Source organism: Dryas octopetala, chromosome 1 (assembly GCF_963921425.1).
Source record: "Dryas octopetala chromosome 1, drDryOcto1.1, whole genome shotgun sequence".
In the NCBI taxonomy this organism is placed as follows: Eukaryota; Viridiplantae; Streptophyta; class Magnoliopsida; order Rosales; family Rosaceae; genus Dryas; species Dryas octopetala.
The window spans coordinates 6,232,853-6,243,332 of NC_141366.1; the positions used below are offsets into that span (position 1 = coordinate 6,232,853).

Genomic DNA, 10,480 nt, shown 5'->3' on the forward strand with positions numbered 1-10,480 from the left:
CACTGCCTCGTGGGTGGCGGGCATATCGGGCATCACATGGGACCCACCACCGATGATCGACATGATTAAGGTATTACGGTGGTCCCCACCGCATACAACCACAAATCCATAATCGGTGCCACGCGCCTTGGACAAAAGAAAGTGCCCAGCAGGCCCCTCAACGCAGTGGCGGACCCAATGGTATGCGTTCCAATCGGGTTTTGATATGCTGGTGGAGTCCGCGGCGCACGTGTAGGTGGTTGAAATTTTGGACGATGGATAACCCTCTTCTTAATTAATTAATTATTTAGGGAGTCTCACTGCTCAAACCTTATCTTAAGCGATTTAGAAATAGCAAACTGCCAAATGTTACTGGTTGCTTGCTGCTCTCTCATCTGGACTTAATACTTACAAATTAATAATGTTATGAAGAATGAGAATTGAAGATATCAAATTCAAAAAATTGAGATTTATACTCATATTCGTATAGGTAGGTTTTTTCTTTTGTGCATCTAGTTTAGTTTAGATATGCTGTTTCTTTTTGGTCAAAGTTTAGATATGCGGTTAAGATATTGAATTAATCCCTAAAGAACAACACCTGAATTAGGAGCAGTAGGGTCCAGTAGTGTGCCAAAGCGCAAAAGTGAGGAGGACTGAGGACAAGGGTGAAGATCAATGAGAGGAAAATGTGGAAGGTGGCGCATAGCAGGCAGTTGGGCCCACAGAGTCCCCCACTCTCTCTTTGCACCACCTGGATCTCAATCATCTTTGTCAGTCAGACTCTCTTATTATTAGTTATTGGATCACTCACGCAAAATACATCGCTCACTATTTGGCATGGGGTGGCTTGACTCTTGAGTCTTGAGCAACTTTCAACACAAACGCCCACTGAGAAAAGACAAAATTGGCACTGGATAGGGAGATGTAGCCACCACATGCCAGCGGCCCCGCCGCAATATGTGGCCCACCTTCCCCATCGATCAGAATCAGGGCCTAATCCTAGCTAGCTTCCTTCTCCATCGTGTTTGACTTTTGATTTTACCTTTAGACTAGGTTGGTAGCTCCACCCTACAACACTCCTAGAGGCTAGACTACCACTCCTAGTGCAATCAAACTAGCGCTAAGTAACCATCAACAATATTATTTTCGCTTAACATTAAATCATAATAATAAGCTACATTCATTATTGCATTACTTAATCAATTTTTGCATTAATTTTGTTTATTCAACTGTCATTTTACTCTAAATTTTAGTTTTTTCAGATAAAAAAAATATCTATATTTAAATTATGAGAAAAATTTAAGTGTAATAGAAATATACATCTTTGATTTCACAATAACAATAAATTGTTATATAATTAGTATGTAAAAAGGTGTTGTAAGAGTAAAGATGTATACCCCCATTGAAATTTTTTCTCTTACACTACATAGAAAACATTCTTGCTCCACTCTTCAACATTTTAGCATGAGTAATACTCGAAATATCAAAGTAAAGCTCAAAATTTTGCATTCTACATGAGTAGCTGTGTTTTATTTATTTATATTTGTGCCTGCTACAAATCTAATTATTTGTAACTTGTAAGTGTTAAGATATTGTCATGTTGCAACTTGCATGACACATTAGTTTGGTTATTAAAATTTAGGAGGAAATTTGGCGATTGCAATATTATTAAGTTGGTATTTATTAAACATGAAGCTTAGTACAATACTACAAGTAGCATGACCAAAAAGATGAGGCAATGAGGTTTGTCAAAACTAGGCAAGCTGGTCAAGTGAACATAACCGTTTGAATTTTGATGGTCCAAAAAACCATCACGACAAGGCTAATCATAATCTTATCCCCTTATATCATCAATTTTCCCTTTTTTACCCACGATTGTTTTTAAGCCATAATCACTTGTTGGCTTGCTGGCAGAGATATGAATGAAGAAGCAATCATGCTAAGGAGAGGTTCTAATAAACAATTAAACGACGTCGTTTTTCGTGCATTGTAGACAACCTTGTAGCTTAGCTAGTAGCTACCCCGAAGCTCCAAGGCCACACCCCTCTCCTTTTTAAAAAAGCCTAAACACGTGTTAAGCCCCGTGATTCCGGAGTCAGAAACCAAAAATATAGAAAAAGATGAGAGTGGCATTTTCGTGATTTTCGAATCAACCAAGGGCATATAATTTATATCCAGTCCACCCATTGTATTTATCTCGCCCTCCCCAAAACCCCCCCTCCACCTCTCTCTCTCTCTCTCTCTCTTTCTTTATTAAAACCTGCTCTCCAAGAAAAAAACCGCCAATACTCCGGTTCACCGGCCGGTTCGCGCCGGTCTCTCACTTTTCCCGTTCGTTCGACCTGTTTGGTTCCCGAGAAAATACTTATTATCGCTGAATGATGACGTCGGGGACGAGAATGCCGACGTGGAAGGAGAGGGAGAACAACAAGAAGAGGGAGCGGAGGCGCCGAGCCATCGCGGCAAAGATCTATTCCGGCCTCCGGATGTACGGAAACTACAAGCTCCCCAAGCACTGCGACAACAACGAGGTCCTCAAAGCTCTCTGCAACGAAGCTGGCTGGACCGTCGAAGAAGACGGCACTACTTACCGAAAGGTATACTCCTCCTCCTCCTCCTTGCGCACGTTAGCAAATCGCTTCTGATGCTGCTAAAAATGCGCTGGCGGTGTTTTTAAACACCGCTGCCGATCCGGTGCTGATCCTTGTGATTGACGGTTGAGATTGATCGATTTGGTATTTTGTTTTGGTTGCTTTAATTTGTTTAGCGTCTTTTGGTTTTGGTAAATGCCTTCTTTAGCTCTTCTTAGCTACCGGCGTACGTTAGATCGTTAATGTGGACAGGCTCGCACGGTGCACGAGGTTTTTTGAGATTCGATTCTTATACGAACACGGTGAACACAATACTCAGAGACTCGCAGACGCTTTTTGTTTACCCAAAATACCCAATCAGAATAGCCAAACGACTCCCCCGTCCAATTCTAAATCGCGGGCATTCGACTAGTTGCTAAGGGCATTTCTGTCATTTTAGTATTCCCCACATCGACTTCCACTTGGCTTTAATGCAACTGAATGTTCTCTCTTTTCTCAGACTGTGGACTCTGTTTTTTCTCTCTTTCTGAAGATTTCAATTTCTCTGCTCTTCTTCGCAAATTTGCGACAAAACCTTTTCTCCTCTCTCTGTTTGTTTGTTTTACTGTTTACAGTGTTACTTACTGTTTTTTCGTTCCCAAAACTGCCACTTCAACCTCCTGAACTTCGCGGGAGACCCCGAGGGCAATCTCGTCTTTTGAGACCACCATGGGTAGAACGACCAATGGCCTTTTATTTTTTATGAAATTATGTTGCGTCTTTCCGAGATTTCCGGGTAATTGCAGGACTTTTCCCTTAGATTCAGAACATGCCATATGATGGTTTGTCATTTGTGGGCCGGTGGGTGTTTTTTTTTTTTTTTTGGCTTATTATAATAACTATTTGTTTTTTGTTTAAATATTGAAATTCGGCCTAGTGATTAAATTACGGGGGAGCCCAAAAGAGTTTTTAGGAGAGAAAGGGGATTTTCCGATTTTGTTAGAATCCTTGGATTCCTTTTTTGGCTAAAATGGTAATTTGCGATTTAAGGCAGCAAAGCAAAGCGTGTGGGAAGATTGTCATGACTATGAGGGAACATGTTGCGGAGATGGCGTGTCGTGGGGGCGCCGTAGAACGACAATAACTAGCTGCTGTTTCACATTGTTTTCACTTTAAATCAAGTCTTGTTCTGGGTGCAATTAGTCAAAATTACATTTCTGCCACCATTCCCTTTTTAGGTGTAGCCTAATTATATACGTGTTGGCATTTATGTTTTGCTAAGCTTACTTACACACATGTGGAATAAATAAAGATAGATGTTAATTGTTTTATCAATTCGGACTCACTATTTATAGAAAGCTGTGTAAAATTCATGAAATTGTCCAATGTTAGTTTTTATTATTGAAAAGGATTTGACAGACCTTCGATTCATGAGAGAGGGGGGGGGGGGGGGTCTGAAGATAGATAGGTGTTTTGAGTTTAAATTAGAAGTAGGATTTATAGAAGAAATTAATTAATTGAACTGGATAAAGGATGTTCAAATGAGGGAAGAAAAGATTCTTTCAATGAGGGTAGCTGGTTTGAAGTTTCAAAAGGCTTCATCATCAGTTCAATATTTTTTTCAGTTCACTATTGAAGTTTCAAATTGTTGGAAAGTATGTTTAATTTTTGGAAAACAATGTTCTGCTAGGCTTCCTCTTTCTTAAGGCAGATGCAACCCAGTCACTGATTATGTAAAATGACTGGATTTGAATTACAAAAACAATTCTGAGTATAATAGGAAATTGTGTCTCGATTTGTTATACATTCAAGTATTATATGACTTTTACAACAACATTTTTTATTATCTGAATAGTTTAATTTGTCTCACCATAGATGATATGTTCATTACTGCAGGGATGCAAACCTGATCGCATGGACATAATGGGTGGGTCTACATCGGCAAGTCCATGTTCATCATACCAACCAAGTCCATGTGCATCCTACAATCCAAGTCCTGCCTCTTCTTCCTTCCCAAGTCCAGCCCGCTACACTGCAAATGCAAATGGTAATGCTGATGCCAATTCTCTCATCCCTTGGCTTAAAACCCTCTCATCAGGCTCATCATCGGCTACATCCAAGCTCCCCCAACTCTTCATTCAAGGGGGTTCCATAAGTGCTCCAGTCACCCCACCACTGAGCTCCCCAACTTCCCGAACTCCTCGAACCAAAAGTGATTGGGATGAAGCAGTGGCTGGCTCAAACTGGGCTGGCCAGCATTATTCTTTCCTGCCCTCATCCACCCCACCAAGCCCTGGTCGTCAGGTTCTGCCTGATTCAGGATGGCTTGCTGGAATCCAAATCCCCCAAAGTGGGCCATCATCCCCCACATTCAGCCTTGTGTCGAGAAACCCATTTGGCTTGAAGGAGGCTTTATCAGGTGGAGGATCTCGGATGTGGACTCCTGGGCAAAGTGGAACCTGTTCTCCAGCAGTTCCTGCAGGTTTAGATCACTCTGCAGATGTTCCAATGTCAGATGGGATGGCAGCTGAGTTTGCATTTGGAAGTAACACATCAGGGTTAGTGAAACCATGGGAAGGTGAGAGGATTGAGGAATGTGTATCGGATGATCTTGAACTTACTCTTGGGAACACTAGAACCAGGTAAGTTGGAATCAATTTGTGGCTGAATGATTCCAACTGTTGGAGAGTTCCTCAAACTTTTCTGGCTTTGTTTGTTAAGGACTTATCTTGGTGCTGCAGATAGAGAGGCTTGAGAGAATGGATTGGGAGAGAATTGTTTAGGGGTCTCTTGGTTCAGGTTCTTCCTTCTCTTCTTGCCAAGTTCAACTTCATGTCCCTGGGTGTTTCAGTGGGTCAGTTAGAAGTACAGTGAGTAGGACCAGCTGTTTTTTCTTTTTCATTTTCTCCTTTTATTTATTTTTTCTTAACAAAAGAGGACTAAAAATTTAATTATAAATAGTTCATGGTGGTGTTTTGCCCCTTCTGTTAAATTCATTCTTCTATTTTATTTTTCTTTGTCTTCCTTTTTCCCATTACCATTGGAAGGATTGATATATTGTCTTGGTAGTTGGTTTGTTTCGGATTTGTGATTTGAGACGGATTTTGGATGTGAAGATTAACTAAGTGGCTATGAGTTGAGTCTTCTGACCACTTGAGCGCAATAGTATCTTTGGCCAACATGCTCGCCATTTTTCCAAACGGTTTATTGTTTCATTTGCAGATTTGCACTGTTCTATTTCATTACTGACATTGCATTTTTATTTTTATTTTGCCAATATTATTTTGACATTGCAATTTTATATAAGTACGAAAGACAACAGTCCGCCTCATATTATTTCATATGGGATGGGTCTTTACATGGATCCAATAATCTTATCTCATATGATATAAGAGAGTTGGAAAAGAGTTGGATTTCTAAAGCTTTTTCCATATTTGTATAAATCCCTAAATGGTAGATCTTCTTAAAACGGAATGGTATGGTTTAATTTCCACTTTTGAAAAGAAATTGAAAGGAAGAAGGCTTTCTTAGCTGACTAATGCAAGAAAGAAATAGAGCAGCATCCATATCAAAGCGCTAATTTTATCAAACAGTTAATTTTGGAAGTCACCATGAGCAGCTAACCCAATTGTAAAAAACCTCTCAATATCGAGATTATCGTTGGCAAATAGAACGTCGAAGGGGGCCAAAATAGGGATGGTTGATGTTGAGAGACGTCACACATTGTGTCAAGTTTGGCTTTATTGGGCAAAACGTCACACATTCGTTGATCATATATTATGATCCAATCATCGACATCTAAGCACTGCTAAAGTTCCAATGACAAAACAAGCCTTCTAACGATATACAATCTGTATCTGATTTTTTTTTTTTAAAGATACTATTTCAATTAAGTGTTGAGTGTTCATTTACAAATAGAAGGCGAGAAGGCATGAGTATATACACTGGCTCCATTAAGGAACCCCTTTTTTCGCCCTTGCTGTACCGTCCATGGACATGCTATGTCCCACGAAGCGTTTCATGGACAAAGAATGGCAGCAAAGAACCTTCGCAACTTGAAAGCTCTACAGCATATGCACAAAGTATACAGAGTTCACAGATTAATTTTGCCCTGATCATCGCTAGATTCAGCAAATAATTAGAACACCTACCCAACTTTGTCACCACTCGAGCTTCTGATACAGATCTGCAAGAGCACGATAAAGAGTAGCAGCAGCAGGTGGCCTAGGAAACGAGCCAAGAAGTACCTCTGATGCAGTTATTGATTGGCTGCCATAAAATCGAGAATTCACCGCTGTGCGGGTGGTTACAATACTACCTTCGAGTGAACATCCAACAAATGCACCTGCAAATGCCAAAATGATTGGTGAGGTTATGTGGTATTAACAAGATAACTATGCAAAATGGCAAAAAAAAAAAAAAAAAAACAAAAGATACTACAGATATAACATTTAGGGTTTAGGAATACAGGAGAGACACCAAAATGTATGTTGGACTTTGTTATAAACACACCTTTACTACAGCTGTATGTATAACAAGCAGCGTAACCACCATCACCAGCTCGAACACCAGCTTCAGCTGCCCTTCCAACAACACCAACTGCGGCACTCAAGCCAGCTCCAACTGATAGATGCGCATTACCACTGAATGTCTTTACAGCATCACTTGTTCTCAAAATAATGATAAAATCTGTCAACTCCCCTCCAGCCTGCAACAGAAGGGGGCAGGGGAACATATTTTAAGTCTTTAGAAATATAGAAAAACCATTCGAGACTGATATCATGGGCTTGTTATGCTGACTTAATATCACATCACAAACTTCTTACAATTACATCAAATAGGAAACAGGGAACAAGGATATTCAATTCAAAATTGAAGATGTAGACAGCATAAAATTTCTAAATTTGGTATAATCATTATTTTTTGAGAACTGCTTAAATCTTGATGTTCTTCCTCCATTTGAAAATCTGAATAAATATCTGGCTATTTCTTTCAGAGTGATTGTACTTTCTTGGACATGAGAATATGTCAAAGTTGTTACAGAGAAAATATCTCACCTGTGCTCCCCAACCTATACCAAATGTGGAAACAGCAGATGGCGGAGACCAAGAGCCATCTTCTCTACGAGCAATCACGAGTCCTGTACCTATATTGTAGGTAACCATAACTCCAACTTTCACAGCAGTGATTATTGCAAGGCCTTTCGCTTGTCTTAGAATGGCATCTGGAATTGACTTCTCAGGCCTTAGGGAACATACCTGATCAATTAATTCCATGAGGTAATGCATTTACGGAAATCCAAGAAAGTCAGAAAGACATGTTAACTAAAATACATGGTAATATCATAGAGACTGATTTATTTGGCGAATAACCAAATTCATGAATTCTTTTCTATGCATGCTAAAATTATCATCCATAGAGGAGCTAAACCTTGCACATATTATTTAAATTAGACAACACAGTTGCTAGATATTAGGCCAAGTAACACAGTTGCTAGATATTCGGCCTTCTTGATTAAATTTGAAGTTTTGAACTATAAGGCAAGAATGTTAATGAGGTAAAACTTAACTCACTGGATATCAAAAGTATAGGCATCAATAATATATGTTTAAGAGTTTTTGAAGTTAAAACTCTTACCTTACTGTAAGCCCGAATTGTATTTGCCGCCTTATATATCTCATACTCCATGGACTGTCCCCAAGGAATATTAACCCATGACCTCAAAGTACTAAGGTCTGTAAGATCTTGGGTTGGCACCTGAGCAGCATGACTTACTTGGTCCATTAAGTATGGCTGGACAGATTCAAGTCGTACACAGCATACATCACAGACTCGTTGGGGATCTGCAGTACGGAACTTTTCTGGCAACAAACTCCTTCCCTTAGAGCACTCCCCACAAAATATTCCTCCGCAAAACCGACAGTGATGCCTAGAACACATGATTGGATGAAAACGGACACCACAGAGCATACAAGCAGTTGCAGAACTATCGGCCAACCATTTTGGTGGCTCTACTTCAAGAATTTCCCTTACATGAGCAACATTTGCGTCTGTGAGTGTTTGGGCCATTTCTTTCCAAGCTTGCTCAAGTAGATGGTCTGACATCCACGAAAGTTTACATCCATAAGTATCAGCAGAAGCTAAGGAACTTACTTTCCCACGAGCCGCAAGCAACATTTCGACCATCACATCCCACATGGTCAGCTCCTTCTCTTCCCCAAGATACTGGCCCCAACCCATGTCACTATCAGGGAAGTATCCCCCATTGGAGTAAAAACCTTTGGCCCACTCTTCCTGCTCGGTTTCCATCATAGGTGGAACAGAAACAGGTATCCAGACACCGGTATCTTCAGAAAGTGGAGCATCATAATAAAAGTATTTTCTTTCCTCCAGAAATGAAGATTTTGAGGATACCCCATTTTCCTTTCCTAGTAACTCACAGTCATATTCTCTTGATTCTGTAATTCTTTGACTATCATTATGCTTCTGCTCTCTATGATTTTCAACTCCCCCATCATCCTGTCATTCCAAAACAGTAGGAATTAACATTTGCTATCCAATTTTGAAATGATTCAGACTCCCCATGTTGTAAGTTGCGAGCCGCAAGCACAAAGCAATACTTACAGGCAGAAAAAAAACAAATAATAAAAGATAAAACAGAAAGACCTAAATGAAAAGTCACCAAAAGACTGGACTTAAGAAACCCTAATTGTTCTACCGGTGAGGCAACACCAGCTCAATTTTGGGACTTAATCAGAGTACAATACGTCAAGATAGACAGAGAGACTATAAACAAATTCCAAAACATATTGTTTAGCGAAAAAAATAAAATCAAACTTCGATACACACAGAAACAAATAAATTCAAGGAAACCCAATTCAGAAAAAAGCAAGATATGAGCAAAATTACCATCTGAGGGAAGAAATTCGAGTGCCGGGTGTCATCATGAAGCGATAAACCCGAAACCCTAGAATCCAAAGCATCGGCTTCAGCCTCAGAATTGACTCTATGGTGGCCCTCCATCAGTTCAGACAAATCGAGCTTCGCCCTATGTTCTTCTGCGGCATGTAACAATTATCAAGGAAAAATAACAGCTAATTTTGTGAGGATGAAGAAATTGTAGCGAAGACGCAAATTAGAAAACATGAATTGGTAGGAGACTTGGAGTTGGAGAATGAAGCTGTAATGGCGTGTTGGTCTGTCTTCGTCTCGTTAACGTTTCCTCAGTCTATTATTGTATCCAAGTTGTAATTAATTTTTTTTTTTTGGTCTGAAGTTGTATTTAATTTCTTTTGCCTGAAGTTTTATACATTTATGTAATTATTATTATTTATCACTTATTCATTTTCCACCAATTAGAAATTTTGTAACCAAAAAAACAAAATAAAAAAAGGAAGCACGTGGTATTTTACACTTTTATAGCAAACTCCAACAAAAAAAAGAAAAATCAAAGTTCAATTATGGAAAATATGTGTGTAAGATGACTGCTAAATGTCTGTAAAAACTGTTTACAAACAGCTAAAAAATATTTTCTGTCTGGGTGGCTTATGTGTGTAAGATGACTGCTAAATGTCTGTAAAAACTGTTTACAAACAGCTAAAAAATATTTTCTGTCTGGGTGGCTTCCGTGTCGAGCGCTTCTGATTAAAGTTGATCAAATTGAAATTTTTTATAACAAGTAGGCTGGGTTATTAGCCTAAATTTTTAACTGATCTTTAAAAAAAAAACCCAAAATCATTTCCCTCTAAATCTGAAAAGCACAATGATATTTAATATTATCAGTAAATAAATAACTAAACATCAAATTAGGATAAAATATGGAATCTAGCAAATTATATTAATGATAAGACTTTAATCTTAAATTTAAAATTTAAAATTAGGATAACAAAAAAGATCTGTTGATTTTAGGTATCAAATTTTAATATTATTTT

The 10,480-nt window shown here is 39.0% G+C and overlaps 2 protein-coding genes across 3 annotated transcripts; one reads left to right on the top strand and one right to left on the bottom strand.

The window, feature by feature from the left end:
• Positions 1-2,208: 2,208 nt before the first annotated feature.
• LOC147297015 (BES1/BZR1 homolog protein 4-like) lies at positions 2,209-5,817 on the top strand. The gene is made up of 2 exons (XM_086240743.1): positions 2,209-2,576; positions 4,446-5,817. The coding sequence occupies exons 1-2, from the start codon at positions 2,358-2,360 to the stop codon at positions 5,193-5,195; spliced, it is 969 nt and encodes a 322-aa protein (XP_086096869.1). The 5' UTR covers positions 2,209-2,357; the 3' UTR covers positions 5,196-5,817.
• A 543-nt stretch (positions 5,818-6,360) lies between these two features.
• On the bottom strand, positions 6,361-9,809 carry LOC147297016 (RING/FYVE/PHD-type zinc finger family protein). Of its 2 annotated transcripts, XM_086244146.1 has the most exons (6): positions 9,459-9,809; positions 8,187-9,068; positions 7,607-7,807; positions 7,062-7,257; positions 6,701-6,894; positions 6,361-6,613 (listed from the first exon to the last, which is right to left on the bottom strand). In XM_086244146.1, exons 1-5 carry the CDS (start codon positions 9,570-9,572, stop codon positions 6,710-6,712), a joined length of 1,578 nt encoding a protein of 525 aa, XP_086100272.1. In that variant the 5' UTR covers positions 9,573-9,809; the 3' UTR covers positions 6,361-6,613; positions 6,701-6,709. The 2 variants fall into 2 exon arrangements, with proteins under 2 accessions (XP_086100272.1, XP_086100264.1); XM_086244138.1 differs by having other exon boundaries at positions 6,361-6,894.
• Positions 9,810-10,480: the final 671 nt, after the last annotated feature.